This window comes from Falco rusticolus, chromosome 1, assembly GCF_015220075.1.
Source record: "Falco rusticolus isolate bFalRus1 chromosome 1, bFalRus1.pri, whole genome shotgun sequence".
In the NCBI taxonomy this organism is placed as follows: Eukaryota; Metazoa; Chordata; class Aves; order Falconiformes; family Falconidae; genus Falco; species Falco rusticolus.
The window spans coordinates 38,943,946-38,965,370 of record NC_051187.1 but is presented as its reverse complement, the minus strand read 5'-3'; the positions used below and the strand labels follow the sequence as shown (position 1 = coordinate 38,965,370).

The window sequence follows — 21,425 nt, the reverse complement described above, 5'->3', positions numbered from 1 at the left end:
CCTCAGGAGCAGGAAACCTGATGATGCACTTATACAATCACCACAAACATATAAATGTGGTACAATCTTTGGTATTTCTACAGGTTTTGCATTTGTTGAATTTGCATACAATAGAAATATCACTTATTAAAAGATTGTTTCTAAAATACAGCCAAGATGTTTCTGGTTTACTGTCAGAGTAAAAACGTGATGGAGAAGTTTCTTCCTACTTTCCTCACTGCTAGACCTCCAGCTCAGCTTTCAGCTATACACTTCTTTAAACAGCTGTAAGAAATACAGTTTTGAAGAATTTTTTTAAAAAAAAAGCGCAGTCTGTGAATTCAGTATGTTTAATTAGTACAACCTAACACACACTGCTGAGGGGAAACAAAGTACACTACAAAAAAGATTTCTCCGCTCCTACATTACACGGATCTCACAGAATAGGCAAGTGTCTACACTGTCCTTCAGAGATGCAAGCACAAGACTGTGCAGAGGATATATTACACTTGCAAAACATTCCTTTGAAGAACCCTTTTGTCCATCTTCTATTAGTACCTATACAGAGGAGATCACACTTTTTTGGGCCCTACTATGTTAACCATCCTTTTTATCTACCCTAAAGGCATTTTTGCACAGATTAATTGCCAATCTTGGAATCTTAATAGAGCTAACGTGACTCAAAATACACACTCTCATTTATCTTAGTGTCTGGCAATTCTGACTGGAACATAGGTGGTTTTTAATTTATTTTTTAAAAAATGCATCAGTGAAAAAGGTGTATATATACCTCATATACTCTAGGCGGTAAACAGAAAGGAGATAGGTAGACATGGCAAAGTCCAACTTATTGATCAACGCTGACACTTCTGGAGGAGGATCCAAGAGATTTATTATGGTACTCCGCAATTCATTTAATTCAGCCTAGAGATGAATACATGAAGTTATCTGAAGTGGGAGTATTATATTAGTTTGTGTTCTGAAAACATTTGTTTTCAGCTATTACTCTGTTTACTTTTTAACCTTCATAAACAATATGCCAGGATGCTTCTGTCTGCAGACTAAGACCGACCTGCTCTGACTCAGCAAGTCACAATTCTTCAAATACACAACTAAACAGAATTAAGTACTGGAGTCAAGGTCTCTGTTGAAATAACTGCTAGTTTCCGTGCAGTTATACCAATGAGGAAATACAATTCCTACACTAAAAGCATATAAGTTTGATCAACATCAACACTGTCTGGCTTCTGAAACTTCATGGGTCTGTTGTGCCATTCTTTGATGGCACAGAACTAACTATCCTGGCACGATACACATTTCTGTATTATTTGGGAGCCAGACAAAGATATTTCGTAAATTGCCAACTCTTCAATACACTTTACACTGCTACCGCAGTTAGTCCTCAGGTAAAATCTATCCTGCAAACACTACGGAGAGAGAAGTATACCAGTACCAAACCAGAGGATAAAAAGGGAAAAAGCTCACTTAACATTTCTTTGAAAGACTAAATGTGTTGTTTCCTTCCAAAGTTTGCTTATTTTTTTTAAAGTGTGAGTTTTGTCTGCCTGATACAAAATAAATGAAAAAGTATTAGAAGGCTTCCACCTCCACAAAGACTAGTTTTCTACACCTTATCAAAATACTGTAGTTACCATCCTAAATGTTGGTATTAATACTCAATAAAACTAAACCCAAGCCATTTATGTACACTGCCGTCATAAGAGCAGTGTACACAAGCTGGTTTTCACTAATAGGTGGCAGGCTGGAGAAACTGTGCTATTTCAATATATCATGGTTACTGTATCATTTAACACTGACAGACCTTATGGAAGGGTCTAATAGAAGAAATTAATTCTTACAGAAGTTACAGTATCATTCTTCATGGCAGAATTGTACTGAAGAACAGATCGAAGTGGTTCTTTGCTGGGAAACGTGAGTAATGGAGACTTGGTGGCAATTTCACATACACCTTCATACCATTCTTCTGGCCAAAGACCTGGAACACAAGTATAAAGAGGAAGGCAGGGTGGGGAGAGGAAACAAGACGAAAATTCATAAAGCTAATCAGCATTACCAAGACTTGTGCTGCTTCCTAGGGCCAGTTTCTCATGTACTTAAGCACAAAACCTCCATACAAGCGATCCATGTTCCAAACACACACATGTAGGTAATTCCAAGTGAAGTTTCTCACTGGATAAGAAGTTCCTACTTGATTAACATTGTACCCCATGTGTCTGCTCTTCCATTTCAGGAACTTAACTATCAAAACTCATAGTTAACTAAGGTTATTAACTTATAAAAAAAAATTAAGTACAACCTGTACTGGGCTGAATCTCATAGCAAAACTGCAAAGATGTAAAGAAATCCTACCAGAGAACTGTCATGTAAGCTCTTTGCTTTGTAGTGTCTTTATGCCTGCAATTTTTCTTCAGCCTGCTGTGAATGGTTTGCATACAGTTACATTTACATTCATCGAGAGTTTAAATGTGAGCAGCAACATTGTTCTCTTATCATTTACACTACCTGATCCTTCCACAGCAAATCCCATCAGCACTGAATACAACCAGAAGTCACGGAACAGCTTTTGCAACCTGGGCTTGGCCTCCTTGATAGGTGGCAAGCGCCTAGTGAGCTACCAAAGAAATAAAAGTTAACATCAGAAAATCATGGGAGTTATAACAACTTAATTTCATGCTAAGGAATCAATTCATGTACCTTCTTTACTATGATTTATGAAGGTAATGTTCTTTGTCATCTGTGAAAACTAGTACTATATTGCTATTGTTATATATATTGAAGAAAATTAGATCTTGTTAGAGTATCTGAAATGCTAACTTTTGAGATGCCTGAAATAAGAACTTCTTTTGTTTTACACAGGAATAATACCATGCTGATACAGTAACCTCTGAAGAGAACACATAGTATTAGTATACTATCAACTACAGAGAGAAGAAACTACATGGTCCTTTAAATAGTGTTGAAGACAATGCCATGCAGCTTTGCTTCAGTGCAAAGGAACTCAAAACTAAATAAATATTAGTCAAACATACTTCTGGTTGCTATTGTTTATTGGCTTTGTGGAAATACATTGAGGCACCAATTGGGGATCTTTCATTGTTTGCACACACGCACACAGTGACATCAGTTCTGGAGAATTCACTATCTAAACAAGCAAGCAAAAGAGCATTATTTTCAACACATTTATTAAAATTCTCTGATACTATTTGCACAAACAGCTGCTACCACTGGAGGAGCACAGTTTATCCTCCCAGCCAACATGATATGCAATTTTACATATATTTATGTAACAAAGATCATAGTGTGTTATTCTAAAAAGCGTTAGAAGCACAGGCAGTATTTAAAATATGAAGGAAACGGCCCATTAAACTGCAAGCTTTATTCAGTATGACTATATATTATTACTGTAAACTTTATTAAGAAAATGTTAGATTCTAATCCAATTTGACATTTTCTTTAACTGCACAGTAATTCCCTTGAGGTATGAAAGCCAGCAGTATTTCAGTGAAACCTTATATAAAGCCAACTTTGGATATATTTGCAAATCATGAGGGAGGCTGTTCATTTATAAAAGAAAAACATGAAGAAAATCCCTCGATTATAGTAAAACTAATCAGTTTAAGCTGGGGAATGGAACTACAGTAAAAAGTTGCTTGTGCAACACATGTTTGCACCAACATAACACGGACTGAAGCAGACCAACCATCACAAGCACCGAGGCCTCAACCATATTTGCAGTACAAATGCCCCCCATTTTAGCACAAAGTATCAGTGACATGGCTTTCACTAGTCATTAACAGTCAAGTTTATGTGCATGCTTGACTTTGAAACTTTACATACACCCGAATTTTTTTTCAAAGATCCTCCTCAAAAGTGAACAAGTACCTGCGAAGCCATAAAAGTAGTTCAACAAACAACATACAATTCAGCAGAGATCACTAGGCAAGGGAGGGATTTTGGCTGACGAAGTAAGTTTAGCAGTGTTTGGTTTAGAGAATGTTTACTTTGGGAGATACACAAAAAACTAGCGTCAAAGTTCAGATTTAAACCCCGCCATTCCTCTTACTTGGGCTGTTCAACACATCCTTTCTGTACAGTGGCTTAAAGGTAAGCTTCATTTACATCTTCTGTTATTTTAGGTAGATCTGACCAAAGACATATATATTGCAGAGGGAGGGAATGTTTTGCCTGTGTAAATGCAGCTGAGCAATAATTGAACTTTAGTGAAGATGAGAATGTAAAGTTGGGAACTACAGACAGCAAATTCTTCTATGCCAGAAGCAGAAAACGTTTATCAGTGGTTACTGGACAGAGTATCTCAGCCATAAGGGCCTGACTCCTCGGGGCGGGGAAAAAAGTAATGAATTTATGAAGAAACACTAAGAAAAAGACTGACTCATGTTGTCCAGTCACAGTGTAAAACCATTTAAAAAGCATCTTCTGTGGATCCATCATTGTTGCAAAACACCACAGTTTTTTAAGTGAGATAGTCACCTTAAATGGTTTTAGGATTTCAGGCAAATTAGTTTGGGGGGAGTTTTTCAAAAATTAAACTGTTAGCTCAGTTACCTCAGTCCTGCTACAACATGTTTGAAAATACTTTCCTTCAAGCCAAGCACTGGTTTTATTCGCTGATAATACAGGTATGTATACCTATATATTTTACTTCTACAGAACAGCTCTTTGGACTATTTGCTCATTTAAAAAGCATTTTAATATATATCTTAGTAAGATTTTTGTTTTAACTGTATTCAGTGTTTTCTACTAGATAATACTGTAAATAGTACTTTTTTGAGTAAAAAGGTGATTATCAACATAAATTGACTTTATAATGTCAGCAAATTACTTTCTAAATAAGTCTGAGCAAAAAACAAGACCCTGGCATTCAGACACCTACATTACAGTTTCACTTGGTACAGAATTACTGAACATTTATATTCTGGTCTTTCTTTCACTGTCAAGGGAAGGAATTACACTTTCTCCTATCTTTTTTAAGATCACTGTAATTACTGCAATCTGATATTATGGTGAAAAGTCTTTCAGACCCACTTCTTGATACAGTGTTTTACAGCTGAGTAAGACCAATGGATTCTCTTCAAACAATACATACCTAAGATAGTTCTTGATTTTAAAAATATTTTAAAATTGCAATAGTCCAATACTCAGTAGATCAAGAAGATATAAAGCTGCCTTTTAGAAAAATGCAGGTTCTACTTAAATATATTTTCAATTAAAACAGGTGAGGTTAGAAATCTAGCATCAGGATAACATTAAGTCTAGAGAAACAAAGGTCGGAACAGGAACTTACAAAGAATTTGCATCATGAAGGAAACAGTACTACCTGTTGTGCAGTGCTACACGAAAGCAAACTGAAACAAAAGATAACTAAACAAAAAGCAGCATCAAGCCAATCCTTCATGGAAGCGGCAGATGAGGATACACAGCTGCAGAAAGCATGCACAGACATCGAGTAAGGTCACAATCAGACTAGGACATACATTTATGCCCGACACTTCCCACAGTGCAATACCAGTACCATTACTTGGTGCAAATACACATCTTAAGGTTTGTTGCTATATCCCTAGATCTCCTTTATTCCACTAAATTTCAACCTTGCTTTCCCAAAAACACTCCCATAAAACTCCTATTTTTGCTGTAGCTACATACAGGATGTCTGTTTTTCAAATTCTTCAGCACATCTCAGCTTTCTGGTATGCTCATGTAGTGGATGCCTAGTCCCTCCTTCTACCCAGCTCAAATCCTCAGACTAACTTCACATCATATTTTTAGCATGCACCAGTAACACAGTTAGCACACATTTTAAGTGTTACAAATTTATAGTGTCCCACACATTTTAGGTAATGATTCTGTAGCTGCTGAAATACACCAGTAATGACCACTTGCATGGGAGGAAGGCAACCAATTTTTTGGGAGGCTTGGAGGCATTATGTAAGCAAAACCAATTACCAGTAAAACAGATTTATCCATCTAATTAAGCTGTGTTGCACCAAAAAAAAAAAAAAGCTGTCAAATATGGTAACTATAGACCTTCTGCTGAGACAGACTGGACCTAAGGAATAGATAACAAATTCAATTACACACTCAACTCTGTGTTACATTGTCTTCCAGGTTTTGACCTGTCAGTATGAAGTTCTTGTTTTGTTTGCTTGCCCTTGCTCTCATCATAACCTCCGCATTTTGTGGAGTCAAGGACTTCACTGAGCATTTTGAAAGCCTTAAAGATGCGCACGCACATGAAAATGGGACCTATGATATGCCAAACTTACCACCCGAGTTCCACAGAGAAAACACGATCACTAACGACTTGATTCCTGAAGAGGAGGAGGAAGAGGACTATCTAGATCTTGACAAGATTTTGGGCGAAGATGACTACAGCGACATTATTGATGCTGGCCCATACATGGTTTCTGAAGTTCAGCAAGGAAATATTCTTGAACTATTCCAAGGCAAAACCAGAATCCAGCGCCTCAATATCCTCAATGCAAACTTTGGCTTCAACCTTTACCGCAGTGTGGCAGACAAGGCCAACTCTTCAGATAATATTCTCATGGCTCCTGTTGGTATTTCCACTGCAATGGCTATGATTTCTCTGGGTCTCAAGGGTCAAACTCAGCAGGAAGTATTATCTGTTCTTGGCTTTCAAGAATTCATTAATGCCAGCACCAAATATGAGCTGATGACTGTTCATAATCTCTTCCGCAAACTCACTCATCGGCTCTTCAGGCGCAATTTTGGTTATACACTGAGGTCTGTGAATGATCTTTACATTCAGAAGGACTTTTCTATTCTGAATGATTTCAGAAACAATATGAAAACATACTACTTTGCCGATGCCCAACCAGCTGATTTTTCAGATCCTGACTTCATAACTACAACAAATGAACGCATCTTGAAGCTGACCAAAGGATTAATAAAGGAAGCTCTTGTGAATGTAAACCCTACAACGCTGATGATGATTCTTAACTGTCTTTACTTTAAAGGTAAGAATCTGTTGGTTCGATCTTAGCAATGTGTTTTCCTCAGTTTGCAACTCACTGCATACTTCATTAGAAATCCCAGATGGAACTTAAATCTAGCCTACACTTCAAAACCACCTACCAACTCCCTCATTAAGAATCTCTATTAGCCCATTTTTGTGTGTTTCTGTAGCACACTGATTTTCCAGTCATGCCCCGAAGCTAGTGGGTATTGTAAAAATACAGCAAATTCTTATTACACCCAAAGCCTTACAGTCTAAAAGTGAGACTACAAAACAACATATAAATGCAGAATACCCTCAGAAAGCATAAGCTTTGTAGGAGTCTCAGATAGAGAGGTATTAACTCATGTCCAAGTTAATAATCACATTCAGTCTTGCTTCAAGTTACTGACTTCATTAATGGTACAGGTTTATTTCAATTATAACACTTAACATTTCTGAAGTATTCAGGATTCACAGGAGTGACTATAAAGAATTCCAGCTTGAAGTATGTATTTATTTTATATGAACAGAGCATGATCCTTGTCAACAAGCCTATACAGGGGACTGAAGAGAATAACCAAAACAGTATTCTTCTACAACCAACAACACACACATTCATGAACTGTCTGCTGATACAGGCTCCCACATGTATCACTACAGGCTGAAGAGTTAGAGGCTTGAGCTAAAGACTGTACAATATATACTTACTATAAATTCTTGTTTTCAATTTCTTTACATTTAAACTAAGAGTCTGTAGAGAGGTTTTCAACAGCAGTTATCTTCCTCAGGTTGGAAGTTTTGTTAATTTTTCAACAAACTTTTAAAATTAAATTAGTATTAAATGAGCAAGAGGTGGGAAGTGCCAATGAAAGAAGAACTGAGGAAGAAAAGGAAATGTTACTGACTGACTGAGACCAAAATCAGATGAAGGCGACTTCAAACACTGGTGAGGAAAGACAGATTAGCAGAAAAGAAAATACAACACACTCCTTTCCATAACTTATAAAGCAGTTTCTTTTCCCAATTATATCCCTGCTTTCAGGAAACAAATGCTCAAAGGCTCTTCTATGCCTGCCTTCTCAGCATTTGATTACAGGAACACCATTCCTGTAAGGTTATGAAACATACCTTTCCCCATTCACCTGCAAGGCATTACTTCCTTGAATAATGCCACTTGTACCTTTAAAAGATCTGAAGCAGTCATTAGCATAACATCCAAATAATCCCTTGTTCTGAAATACCATTGAAAAGGGACTTATTTGTATCCTTAAGTACATCTCTGATGATCACATCATATCATATTAAATACATGGTTTTACTCTCCATTAGACCATCCTAAGAAAAGGATTAGGCAAAGTGAAACAGATACATAATGTTTCACAATTCAGTCAAGCTTAAAATACCATTTTGTTCTACTCTACAATTATTAAATACTTGTACCATCTCAAAGTAACAAAAACACCACCAAAAAATAAATAGCTTTAATATTGGAACTATTGAGTCACCAAGATCAAAAAGATTTTTGGCTTTTTCTTCTGCCCATGGAGTCCTGTTTGTCCAAACTGCCTTGGTGTTGTCTGCTGAAGGCTGCAATTTCTAACCCTCAAAACGAGAAAGATCAGTTCTATATTGCTGTCTCCCATTCTTCTGTTTTACATTGATAGTCTCCTGGTAACTCTATTTTGAGTGGAACCAAACTTTTTAAAAGCAAGTTCTGCTCCTGAGTTTCCTAGCTTCCCCACTAGTCCTAGACATGCTAATTTTTGTCTACATCTTTCCATTTACAATATTTATGCTGTTTGTACCACTGCAGACAAGCTCTGTTAAGCCCTTAGATCTAAGAAACCTATGAGTGTTCTCAGATATAGAGAGATGCACAGTACAAGCAATACTGAGTAATGGCATACTTGCCAAACACCGAAATCTCAAGCTCCTTTTATATTAAATACCATCAAGAAACTATTAGGAACTATTCACTTAGATAAAAAGCAAGTTTTATCTTCTATAGGTGCCCAGTCTACCTCTAATTGAGATCTACCCACCAGTCTGCAGAGGTCTGAACAATCATTTATGAGCCCCCTATCATGTAGGAGCTGGTTATTTTAGCCACAGTAGATCACAGCAGCTTTTGGTAACTGAAATTTTGACAGGTCTAAAATTACTTTTCTGAGATTCTAGTCATGAATGCAAGGCAGAAGTCAATCTGTGGAGACAACATCTGTCACCACAGACTGATCCCAAAGACATCCTGGTGGAAGATTCAAAATGGGAAGTCACAAGTCAAAGTCCCAACCGGTTTTAGCTGACCCCAGAAGAACACATGCCTCCTGCTGGAGAACAACATTTTACCCCAAGACAAACACATTTGGAAAAATGAACCCGAAGAATAAAGTTCCCCAGCTCCTCTTTTACTAGGAAAAACCGTTAAGTGTCTCCCATTCCTCAGGTGGTGACAGTGCTGCTGAAGCTCCCCTGGCCCACAGCAGCTTCATGTCGTTAGCTAGTTAAGAGTCCCACACCTGTGAATTCTGCTCCCTGAAGAACAGCCAGATGTTGGGTTCTCCTGAGAAGTGAGACAATTTGTTTGGGAATAGCATAAACCATTTTATATCCCATTCCCTTCAGAGTATTAACTATAGTCTGACCACTTCTCAAACTGCTCCCCATCAGCCTGGGACCCATTACAAAGAAACTATTAGGCTGAAAGTTGGACTTAAGGCTTTTTTTGTTACTTCACAGTTAATTTGCAAGTCAGATTAAGGATCTCAGAATCACTTGCAACCTTTTAGAAAATGGTTATTGATTAAGTTTAGATTTGTAGTCTATACACAGTCACAGCCACATTCCCCATTTACTTTCTTGCCAATGCTGACCTAAAATCCAGAGTATTAACAGGAAATACCAACAACCCTAATTCCACTATGAAATTCTAGCTTTGTCTGCCCATGAAGAAAGAAATGTTTTTTCCAGAGCTGTGGTTCTGAAAAGAGATTAATAGGAACACTGCTTTAAGAAAAGCACCTTCTTTTACACAGTCAGTAAATACTTGGGGTACCCAAAGAATCTTCACATAGAAAAATTCAAACCCTGATGGGAAAGCTTCCTGGCCTGCAAAGTATGTTAAATTGCATTATTCGGGCATCAACCCGTCAGATGACAGGCTCCCACAGACATGCCGAAATCACATTAGACTGGGTCATACAATTAACGCAGTCAACATTCAAACTCTTCAGGTTGTGTTAAGACAGAAAGTTAATTGGCTTGAATGGACTAAGTCAAGGTAATGCCTTCAGCATAACATCTTTTATAACTTTACGCAGAACTAAACCAGACATTACTTAGCTTGATGTACCAATAACATGCTTGCAACAGACTGCTTCAGCATGGGTTTCAGGTATCAAGCTCTCTCAGAAAATACAGCTGTGTCAGTTGTTCTGCTAGGTGCAAACACTGTCAAGTATTTTGTATCTGTTTAAACTTTGTAATTTCTAGGTTCCTTGCAGGAAAAAAGTACACACCAGCCTCTTTCAGATCTCCAGTTTGTGCTACCTGCTTTTGTAATTCAGAACACTCCAATCAGAGAAATGTTAGTTAAAATTTAGAAAGCCAGAAATTTCAATGTCACTTCAAAACCTGTCTTCTCATTCAGGCTTAACCGAAACCAACATTCCTACAGTAATTCTCAATTCACATGAATTAAAGCTCAATCTAAACTGTTAATCTGGGAAGATTTAATTAAACAAGAATCTTGGTGGGGGTTTATGTGTTTTCTGCATTGTATTAACAGGAACTTGGGAGAATAAGTTTCCAGTGGAAATGACTACAAAGAGAAGTTTCCGTCTGAATGAGAAGCAAACAATAAAGGTCCCTATGATGCAGACTAAAGGGAACTTCCTCGCTGCTGCAGACCCCGAGCTAGACTGCAGCGTGATCCAGCTCCCATTTGTGGGGAACATCAGCATGCTGATTGTACTTCCACACAAACTCTCTGGCATGAAAGCCCTAGAAAAGCAGATAACACCTCAAGTGGTGGAAAAATGGCAGAAGAGCATGACAAACAGGTATCTGCTGAAAAGTACATCTTGTTAAACTCTTAATGCATTTCCTTTATGAGATTGACAAGGGTAAGTAAAGAGCACAGAAGCTAACATTTTGATTAAAACCATTAAACCTCAACAAGAACCCCAAAAGGATGGATTTATTGAAGTAAAAACCAGCACCAATGATCTCTCAAAATTTAAATGCCATCAAGAAATCAAGGATAACTGAAGTGGAAAATTCTAATTGACTTCCAAAATTCTCTCTATTACATATTTAATGTTGTAGATGTAAAGAAGTGCTTATTGATAAAGCTTACAATGAGGAAAAAACTAGGCGTATGATAATAACAGCTTATTTGTGCAGAATGATCTCAATCATACGGAAAGCACCCTATGTCATTACAGCACTATGCATTTCAACATAGCTGTTGTGTGAAGGCACACACTCAGTAACCAACAATGGACATCACAATTACAGAAGCGAAAAAATTATATAGCCTCTTTTGTGCAAGATGAGAGACTAGGTAGTCTTCAGACTTGATTCAGAAAAAAAAGATATGAAGAGCTAATTTGACATGCTCTTCAGGAAGCCGGCCTATTTCTATTGTATACAGTAAGTGACCAATCTCCAATCTAGTAGTACTCCAGAAAATCTCAGTTCAACTATTACAAGCATATCCAACCATGTGCTGAACTGCTCAAAGCCATGGATTTCATACATATAAAAAAATGTAAATAATCATAAGTGAAATATTAAATTGACAAACTAACAGTTTTGGGAGGAGAATTAGTTTTTTAAAACATAGCTTAAAAATAATGATGCCCAAGTTTTGAAAGTACAATAACCACTCCCATATACTTCTGTGTACTGCTTGCTGAAAACAGCAAAAAAACCAAATCACGACAGGTATGCAAAGCAAAGGAGTCATGCAAATATTTACCTCCTCGATGATTTGAATTTTTGTTTTTATTCTTACCAGAACAAGAGAAGTGGTTCTGCCTAAATTTAAGCTGGAGAAGAGTTACAACCTGATCGGTTATCTGAGATCCATGGGAATAGAAGAACTGTTCAATGAAAAAGGCGACTACTCTGGTATATCGGATGAGAAAGTCACCATTGACAAGGTATTTATACCTGTTCTCTTTTCATTTCCTTTCTGATTAAACTGTATCACCTGAAAACATGGCAACACAGTAAAAACAATTCACAGTAAGCTAAAATAATATTTTTTTCTCATCTTTCCTGGAGGACACAGGAGGGGTTTGGGTTTCTCTGCATGTCTTAGTCTATTCATCTAGTGAGGGACATGTTTAATCAGATGTCAAAGGCACCAACAGTGTTGTGGTCAGTCAGGAACAGCAACCAAACGATTATTGCTGCACAGGAGCTATCGGCAAAACTGTCACAACAGAACCACGTGCAGAACACGGGGCAGGGGAAAGGCTGTAAGTACATAATTTGAATATACTTCCAAAATCCTAAACTTCTTTTTTGTTTGTTTTCCTTTTTTTGTTTGTTTAAACAGTTCAATCATCAAGGCACAATAACTGTGAATGAGGAAGGTACAGAGGCTGGAGCAATAACCAATGTCGGGTTCATGCCTCTTTCTACTCAGATTCGCTTTATTGTTGACCGCCCCTTTTTGTTTCTGATCTATGAACATCGTACCAGCTGCCTTCTGTTCATGGGCAGAGTTGTCAACCCAGCCAAATCTTAAGAGCAGAGACGACCTCCAACATACTGTTATACATGGGCTGTATAATCACACGTTAATATACCAGTATCACAAAGAGAATTTTATTGTCATATTAGCCAATATAAAAGCCACTGGTATCAAAAGAAATGATATTATCTACAGGTAGTTTCACATGAATGGACTCATAGCAGTAGATAATTTGACTGCAATTTAAAATGGTTAGTGCCATGTATCGATACAAGTGTATTAAAAAAATAAATCACAAAGTAACTTACCCTTTGTGTTCTACGTATAAAATGTAATCAATAAAATATTTAGACTATCTGGATTCTTGAAGTTTAGCTCTAAATTTGTGCCAGGACGACTTTTTAGAATAGGAATAAGGAAAACCTGAACACCTGACCAGCCTTAGAAACCTAAGCCTCCCTTGGGTGTTTTACATAATCTAAAGTGAAAAAAGAGTAGGTGTCTACATTAAGAGTTTTTTGCTTGCACAATTTAGTAGACTGATACACACAATGAACCTTATGGACCAGCGCACTGAATAACAGAAGATAAAAATGTCTTGGAGGAATGAAATATTTAAGGGATCTACTACTTTTCCCCAACCTAAGTTGTATCCTTTTCAATACAGTTCTCCGATTTTCATTGGTACAAGCAGTATCAGAATTAGGCCAAACAGGTAAATTCTATAAACATCCTTAGAATACTTTTTATAGTGAAAGCAGCTAGCAAAACGCTCTTTTCACCAGCTAAGTATCACCTAATCCTCTCTACAAAACTACAGCAATCACATTGGTTAAGAACACAAATACACTCTCCATATTTGATTCAATGGACAAAATCTTTCAAGTCTTAAAACTTAAGATTGTAAACTTTCTGAATCATTATGGTAATAACATGAATGCCGTACAAAGCCTGTTTCACATCTGAAAAAGCAAAAATTCACCTGAGCTCTGTAACATATTACTACCTACCCAGTACAAGGAACAGAGTTGCACCTTACATTCAAGTTATCAAAGCCAATGAACATACTCACCTTTGCATACCTTCCTTTGCATTGTACCTTTTAAAAAAGCATGCCTCACAATCCAGTGACAGTATTTTTATTATTTGCAGTATCAAATATTGTATCTATCTAAATCTACTTATATTATAAATTTGTCTTATATTAGCAAAAATACACAAATTAAGGTATAAACCAACAGTTATCTTAAGGATTAGGAATTCTCTTAGAAAGGTGTTTTCCAATATTAACTTACTGATTTTATTTTACTTTTAAATACTGCCATTTGTAATTTTGCATCTACTACAATTATTTGCCACATACACAATGCATTTCAACATGACAGCCAGTGAATTATCAGCCAGCATAAGATGAAGGGTGATGAAAAGCTGATAGTGAATAAGAAGCTCAGATGGTTCTCTTTATCCCTGTCTCACATTGTGTGTGCTTGTAAGCCCACCGTGTGGGGGACAATTTTCAGCATTGAAGGCTCACAACAGAAATCATTAATGTTCATATATGCATTTTATTGTTTTTTCTATATGCAAAAAGAAAAGCATATGCAAAATATTAAATATGCATGCTGTATATTATCAATGATTAAATGAGCTGGAGCATCTGAAATAAGGGGGTTTTGAGACCTAAGTAACAGAAATTATTCAAGGGAAAGAGGTCGAGCAGAAAAGCAAATCAGCTACTGCTCAAAACTCATGATCTTCATACATTGTGCAAGAAAGTCAAATATTTGCTTCAACAACCATAATGTAACCATTAACTCTTGCTTCAGATTCTGGCACTATGTGACTCCATTTAAAGGTCACATTGGTTAAGAAAAACGTAGCTACCACTAGTTATTCAGAAGAAATGTATCATCAATAAAAATTTGAAACAGAGAAGTACTTCCATAACTTTTATATTAAGTCTCTAACAAGCACCAATCTTTTCTCAATATGCAAGAAACAGTCCTGCTTTCACTCACATCAGTACTGGCATTACTGACAGCTGAAAAATACAACCCACAAGGATGTCTCTCTCAAAACAGGACTAGCTAATTCATGCAAAACCTGAGCAGCTATTGAAGAACACCAGTTGAAGACACCGATAAACACATTTCTGTGAAGCTAGGATTCGGCCCTTGCGACGCTGGCGAATTCAGGAAGAGCTTATGTTGGAAAGTGGTGCAAGAGACAGGGGAAAGAAAGAAACAGTTCTTTGATCTTTAGCCAATGCCAATTTTAGGCTCTTCTCTTTGAAAAGCCTCAGTAAAGAGGTTTGTGAGCACAGAGGATGAAATGAATGGGGTTTTTCTGCTTATTAATGGACATGCAGTATGAGCGAGTTACAAGTAGGCATGCCTACTGTAAGTACATAATACATTTTCCCCTTTTGTCCCACTCACTAGCTGTGCAGGAAAAGTTCCACAGAAGAACTCTGCTTCAGGAGGGGAGAAAGTGACATGCTGCTTTTTGTCCTCCAGTAAGTTTAAGTTTGTCTATGGATCTTCTAGACGTGACAGTTTTTGTAAAAGCTACAGCAGTTAGGCAACTAGTCCTACTGACTTGGAAACCCAGCTCAGATGTACCACATTTTCTGTTGGAGATCTAGAACCGTTACATACCAATTTTTGGCTGAATTAGTAATTATACTTTGTTAAAAAAGTTTTTCATGCAGAACAAGTTGTCATGTGAGACCAAAAGCAGATATACATGAAAATAAATGAGTCTGGAATGGACATCAGTGTCCTTGCACATCTCCTAAAATGCTTTCAGCATGACAGCCAATTATAGTTTCAGAAGACAGAGGACACTTCCTCCCCTTCCTCCCTCCTTTATCAATGATTCTTTTTTTAACTTTTTTTTTTCTTTTCTCTCTCCTGTTAAGCAGCAGAATTCACTGTGCTGCCAAACCAAGATTTATTTTTAACTCCGTTTCTATTAACTTAGTTTTTTGACTTTTCTCCTTAGGCCACAGATACGTGCTATTTATTGTATTGCATATCAAACACTATTCAAAGAAATATCCCCTGTGGTATTATTTAGCTCATGAATCTCTTGAATTCATGACTAGCAACAACCTAACCCTGAATCACAAAAGATTCATTATTTTAAGAGATATGTTATTATTTAACAAATGTTCCCCCCCTCTTAGAGCAAGAAATATTATTTTACAAAACTATTTCTCTTGGATGCTTACTTCTGCACTAGTTATTTGTCAACCCATTTGACCATGAAATAGCACTGGTATTTGACATGTGAGAAAAAATATTCCTTTTGCAACGATCCAGCCATTGGATACTCACCACAGCAATAACAGGAATAAGCACACCCAGATTCCCTGCACTGCTGGAGGCCTGGAAAAGGAAATTGAAATTATCAAAACAGCTATAAAAGCATTTCTAAAATACTTGCTACAAGACATACTTCAAACACTCCTACTGTCTATGCAAATGAAAACATATATTGCCAATTACAGCTCTGTATCTTGCAAATAGGTGTACAAGAGGTGGCCAAAAGAGTGCCTCAGATATCCACAGGACTGGGCACACCCTGGAGCCTTTCAGAGCTCTTCAGGTGGCTCCTCATAAACTATTGAAGGGTTGTTTTTTCCCCTCCAACACAGTCTACTGTGTTTAGAAGTTAAAGCGGGGGGGGAAATATTCGTTACCACTGCATCTACCCTAACATTCAACAACTGCAAGAAAAATGCTCTCATTAAATGGGTGGCCACAGACAAGTGTCAATACTTTACTAGAACTCTCATTTTACTACTAAAACAAAGCGAAAAATAACAAGTCTGTAAAAAGACACCGTTATCAAGAATTTATTTAAGCAGGGGGAAAAACCTTTTCCACTGAAACATAACAAGCTTAAGAAGAATACATATTTCCTTTGACTTACTAGGACTTATTAATTGCACTCTATACAGTGTGCGGCTCTTGGCAAAACACAGTGTTTAAGAACGGAAAACATTCACTGCACACAGCATGCTGTCTCGCTTCTCTGGTAAAGGTGAAGAGTGAAAGCACAGATAACATGCTCAGAGACGTCTCTCTGAAGTTCTTCCCTCCCTCCCATGTCCCTCCACACTGGATTTGGGATGGAGATAACTCTCCATCTTCCTTCTTACGAGAGAGCCAGGTACAGAGACCGTGGCCCCACAGGGAGGAGGCAAGGCAGACATGCTAACAGGGTACAGCTTTGCAAGAACTGGAATAAACCAAAAGGAGCAAAAAGAAAAAGGGAGGAGGAGGAGGGAGGAGGAAGAGGAAGGAGGGAGAAAAAGTCAAACAGTCTTCAGATGAAACAATAATGACACAACCCAACTAAAACACATTTTAGTTATCCTTCCTGTAGTGTCCAAGATAAAGCAAAACAGATGGATCCTTTAATATTTTTTAAGGGAGTAAAAGAACAGCCCTCAAGTCACTCTAAGGGGTAGGAACAACTGGAAAAAAGTCACTGTTCTTTTTTTTGCTAGCATCAGGACAGTCCACTGCACACGGCAAAGTGCTGCAGAGTCAGCTGAGATAGGCAGAATCCAGCACACAACACCAACAAATAGAACTGTAGAAAACCTACTTTTCTACTAGCATTTTTGTTAGAAAAATGGAATAGCAGCCTCTTTATGATGGTATATGGCACTAAGGATGAAGAAAATGCAATGACTTCCATCCTTGGGCATACTCAGGGGACATTAGTGTTAACTATCAGCAATAGCACAAAAAACCGAAACCCACAAAAAGGTTATTTTTCTTCCCCTCACAGAAGCCACTTTTGCGTGGTTGAAAAATCTGGTTTAAAACAGAATAAGTCACTGAAGCATTTTAATGGCTAGCAAGCAAATTTAAGTCCATAGAAAGGTATGCTGAGAAGCAGAGAACATAGGCAAAGTATCAAAGAAAAACACTGCTTTTGTTTGGGAGAACAGCATGTGCAGTGTTTTACCTACTTATCTCTTCTTAAGTAACCCAGTCTTCAGAATACCTTTCATAACTTCTACTCTACATTGAGTAAAGAGTGTTCTAGTGAAAACTGCTCCAAGTATCTTCATAATAAAGAAACACTGCCTCCTAGCTCAAATCCGTGTTAAATCAATCACATATTTTTGTTTGCAGGCTGCTTTAAGTCAGTGCAGCAGTTAAGTCTCCCATAGTGATCCCAAATAACAGTGGAAAAATATCCCTGAAAGGAGGAGAGTGGAAACTTATTTAGAAGTGTCATTTTAGAGCACTGTTTACAATATGTTTACCACCATTTCAGCTCACTTATCTGTGGTTAAAAGAATCTATGAAACCTGTGGAGAGACATTTTCCACCATAGACTTCATGAAAACCAGATTCTAGACATGTTCTAGCTCCCTTTTAAAAGAAGACTTGGCATTCCCGATTAAATGCAATCTGTCTTCAAAGCAGATTCATTTCAGAGGGATTTACCAAGAGTTCACTCACCCCATAAAAAGGATGAAGGACAAACTTAGTACTATTAAAACATAGCATGCACAGGAAGGTGGGGGGGAAAAAGAGGTCAACACGAGAAAAACCCCACACTGTTTAAAAACTGAACACTGAAAACCCTCACTGAAAACAACACTGAAAAAACCCTCACTGTTAGGAAAAATACGCCTATTTCAAAAAGAATTGTTACCTATCTGCCCTAAAAAACTGGGAACAGCTCTCAAACCGCATCTCTAAGAAAACCTTAATTTTCCAGTATGAACACATTTGAATTATTAAAAGTGTCTTTCTTGCATATAAAAATCACTATCAAACACCACAAGTTTTTAAAAGCTATCCTAAGGCACTGCATGAATGCCAAGAGGTTACAGAATTTGAACACTAGGGAGGAACGTAACTGGAGGAAAGCTCTGGGTTTTTACGTGTAGGAAGCATCCACATTTTGCTTTTCAAACAACAACATATATCTCACGAACAAAAGTCAGGGTTAACAGCTTGTTTATGAGTAAATTTTAAAGCAAAGAGAAGAGGAAGATACTGTGGGAAAGGCTGAGATTTTTCACTGCTTCTAAGCTTAAGCTTCATTGCATAAGCTGACTATTTCTAAGATGGAAATTGGACTAGATGACTTCCTAAAGTCCCTTCCAACTTGGGTTTTCCTATGATCTAAAGGCACCACTAAAATTAGAAATTTGTCACACCTAAAGACACTTCAGGAATTAGTAAGAAGCGTTCAGTAGTCAGCATTCACTATTTCTCTATAGAGCTCTGTCTCTAACACTTCACTCAGTTTCACACCGAACAGGCTCAGGTGAACAACAGCTATGTCGCTGCTTTGTCTCAGATACTATACACAGATTAGTTAGGTGTTTGAAAGGCATTAGGGACCCTCACTCATATTCCATGATCAGGACACATTCTCAGGCTTCACGAATCATGGGGTTTTTTTCTGTGTGTGTCAGGGTGTGGTTTTAGTTTAAAAAAAAACAACATGCAGAAGACTACATCTAATAGTGCCATCCATATAAATGCACAGCTACATACGATGAACAGTGAATATCTGACCTTCAGTGCTGGTCCTTTTTCACTTGCTCTCTCACTAGCTCTCTTCCCTTCCAGCCCAAGCTGAACAAACAGTTCCAGCAAGTTCATCAGTAGTTCATCCACAAGGTGTTCTCCTTGAATGTTAGCAGCGATGTTAGCTAGGGCATTAATGACTGCTAAAGAACAGTGTCTAAGAAGAAAAAAAAAAAGTTATGAACAAGCAATTCCTTAAAGTTTTATATTTTTAGTGCTTTCCTCATAACGTTGATTGTAACTCTTTTAATAAAGCTGCTGACATTTTTTGCACTTAATTTTTTTGGGGTGTGTGTTGTTTTTTGTTTTTATGAATAACACGTCACTTTACTGATAATTGAAATTCAATCAGTATTGAAGTGAAAAACTAGTTGTAAGCTTTGCCTCTGGAAAATGTTTCATTTATGATGCTGTCACGGCCAAAAGGAAATTACTTCCCTGGAGCAGATACGGCTGCAAACAGCAGCAAAGGGATGTGTTTCTGGACTGGGAAAGCTCCTGAGCAGAAGAATCAGACCTAGTATCAGTTGTCAAAGCTGAGACTGCATTGGTCAGACAGTATGTTAAAACGTACTGACAGGAATAGTCCTCTCAGTCATTCACATAGAATCATAGTGCATTAGAAGATATCCAGCCTACTCCAGCTATCAACAAAGACAGTGATAATCTTTAGTTGTAACAGGGACTACAATCCATATTTATATACTAAGAATTAAATTGTTAATTGTTTGCATTTAATCCCTAAGTAGTACTGGGATGACATTTAAAAAAAACAAACATAATGAAACACACACACACAAAACCCAGTGGAACTTCACCGGTTTTTTTTTTTTTTAGGCTGAGAGATTTATTAGTCTAGTTGTAGATAATGTAAGTCATCAGTGTCAAATATCATTTACAAACATTAACTCCTTACAGAGGGGAGAACAAAAAAATTAATACTACCTGTTGTGAAAAACATTTTCAGGAATCTCTACATTATGAAGTGCTACTATTTTTAAACATATATTACTTTTTAACACACAAAAAAAAGAACAGTACCATTTATAACTTTTTTATAAAACTTACAGTGGAAAAAAGTGAAAATCCGTGATGTAACATAAAGGATGTTCAATATTGTATTCATACATTTAAGGGACACAGCAAAGTGTTACCTGTATCCATGATCCTTATAGTCTTTTGTGGCAGAGTAAACAACTGAGCTTGCTTTAACACTGATTTGCTGAAACAAATTCCACACCTCCTGGTAGATATATTGCTGTAAAAAAAAACCCCAAACAAATTATTAAGTAGAGCTTATTGAATACAATCTCTCTGAAGAACAACGTTTAAAACACACTAAGTATTAGGAAGTCCTTCAGACAGGTATCTAGTTGTAGCCTGAGCAACAGTTTCAGCTTCCATAAAGCACACAGTGGAAATGCTTTCATTATTTTACAAAATGTATTAAGTTCTTTAACTCTGCCCTGCTGATGGAAAACTTTTTCAGACGTCTGAGTTCAGGCAATTAATTGCCAGAGGCACAAATCACATTCTGAAAATTTAGTTACTCCTTTTATGACTGAAGAAGACAATCTATACTTTTAAATGTATGGACCTACAAGACTTTGAAAGTTAAATAGTGATAAAAAAAAAATACTGTGTGCTTATTTGGGACACTGGCCAAGTTTATAAACTTCTTACTACATTCTGAAAGCAATGAGTTTGGTGGCTTTTTTATTATTTTCTATGGGAAATAATCTTTACAGGGACAGCACTTTACACATCATTAATTAGCTTTTGTTTTCTGATGTCACAGAGAAATGAGGATTGTACAAGCACATACCTGTGATGAAGAAAAGAAAAAACCTTAAAAAACTTCTGCAAATGTAGTTTCTAAAATTTTTTTAACTTTTTAACTAAAAGAAAGGGAACATGAACTGGCACTTTCTTGACCAGTTCTTTCCTTACATTTCCAGTGATGACCAAGCAGCCCAGCTGATCAATGATGAGTACATCAAGATGAGAAGGCGGCTGGCAAAACTTCTGCTGTAAGATCTGTAGGATGGGTTCCATCATTTTTGGCGTGTCCCTCAGAGCCACTGCAATGTGCCCTAGAGCACGAATTGTGTGGTCAGGAATCAAATGAGCTTCCCTGTTACAAAAAACAAATGATACAAAATGATACACATAA

At 37.2% G+C, this 21,425-nt stretch overlaps 2 protein-coding genes across 4 annotated transcripts in view; one reads left to right on the top strand and one right to left on the bottom strand.

The window, feature by feature from the left end:
- Window positions 1–21,425, bottom strand: part of PI4KA (phosphatidylinositol 4-kinase alpha) — a 62,943-nt gene that overhangs the window by 26,099 nt on the left and 15,419 nt on the right. For all 3 annotated transcript variants that reach the window (XM_037375266.1, XM_037375272.1, XM_037375281.1), the window contains exons 16-22: window positions 21,203–21,386; window positions 20,407–20,510; window positions 19,241–19,409; window positions 16,022–16,072; window positions 2,503–2,611; window positions 1,839–1,975; window positions 770–903 (exon numbers count right to left, since the gene is read on the bottom strand). In XM_037375266.1, the coding sequence (XP_037231163.1) occupies window positions 770–903; window positions 1,839–1,975; window positions 2,503–2,611; window positions 16,022–16,072; window positions 19,241–19,409; window positions 20,407–20,510; window positions 21,203–21,386 (888 nt within the window). The remainder of the gene's footprint in view (window positions 1–769; window positions 904–1,838; window positions 1,976–2,502; window positions 2,612–16,021; window positions 16,073–19,240; window positions 19,410–20,406; window positions 20,511–21,202; window positions 21,387–21,425) is intronic.
- On the top strand, window positions 3,980–13,044 carry SERPIND1 (serpin family D member 1). The gene is made up of 5 exons (XM_037375291.1): window positions 3,980–4,104; window positions 6,127–6,998; window positions 10,767–11,040; window positions 12,000–12,144; window positions 12,546–13,044. Exons 2-5 carry the CDS (start codon window positions 6,143–6,145, stop codon window positions 12,735–12,737), a joined length of 1,467 nt encoding a protein of 488 aa, XP_037231188.1. The 5' UTR covers window positions 3,980–4,104; window positions 6,127–6,142; the 3' UTR covers window positions 12,738–13,044.

Coding starts and splice junctions, on each gene's coding strand:
- SERPIND1 (XM_037375291.1), top strand. CDS start 6,143: ATGAAGTTCTTGTTTTGTTTGCTTGCCCTTGCTCTCATCATAACCTCC. Junction 6,999..10,766: donor TAACTGTCTTTACTTTAAAG/GTAAGAATCTGT, acceptor TTGTATTAACAG/GAACTTGGGAGAATAAGTTT. Junction 12,145..12,545: donor AGAAAGTCACCATTGACAAG/GTATTTATACCT, acceptor TTGTTTAAACAG/TTCAATCATCAAGGCACAAT.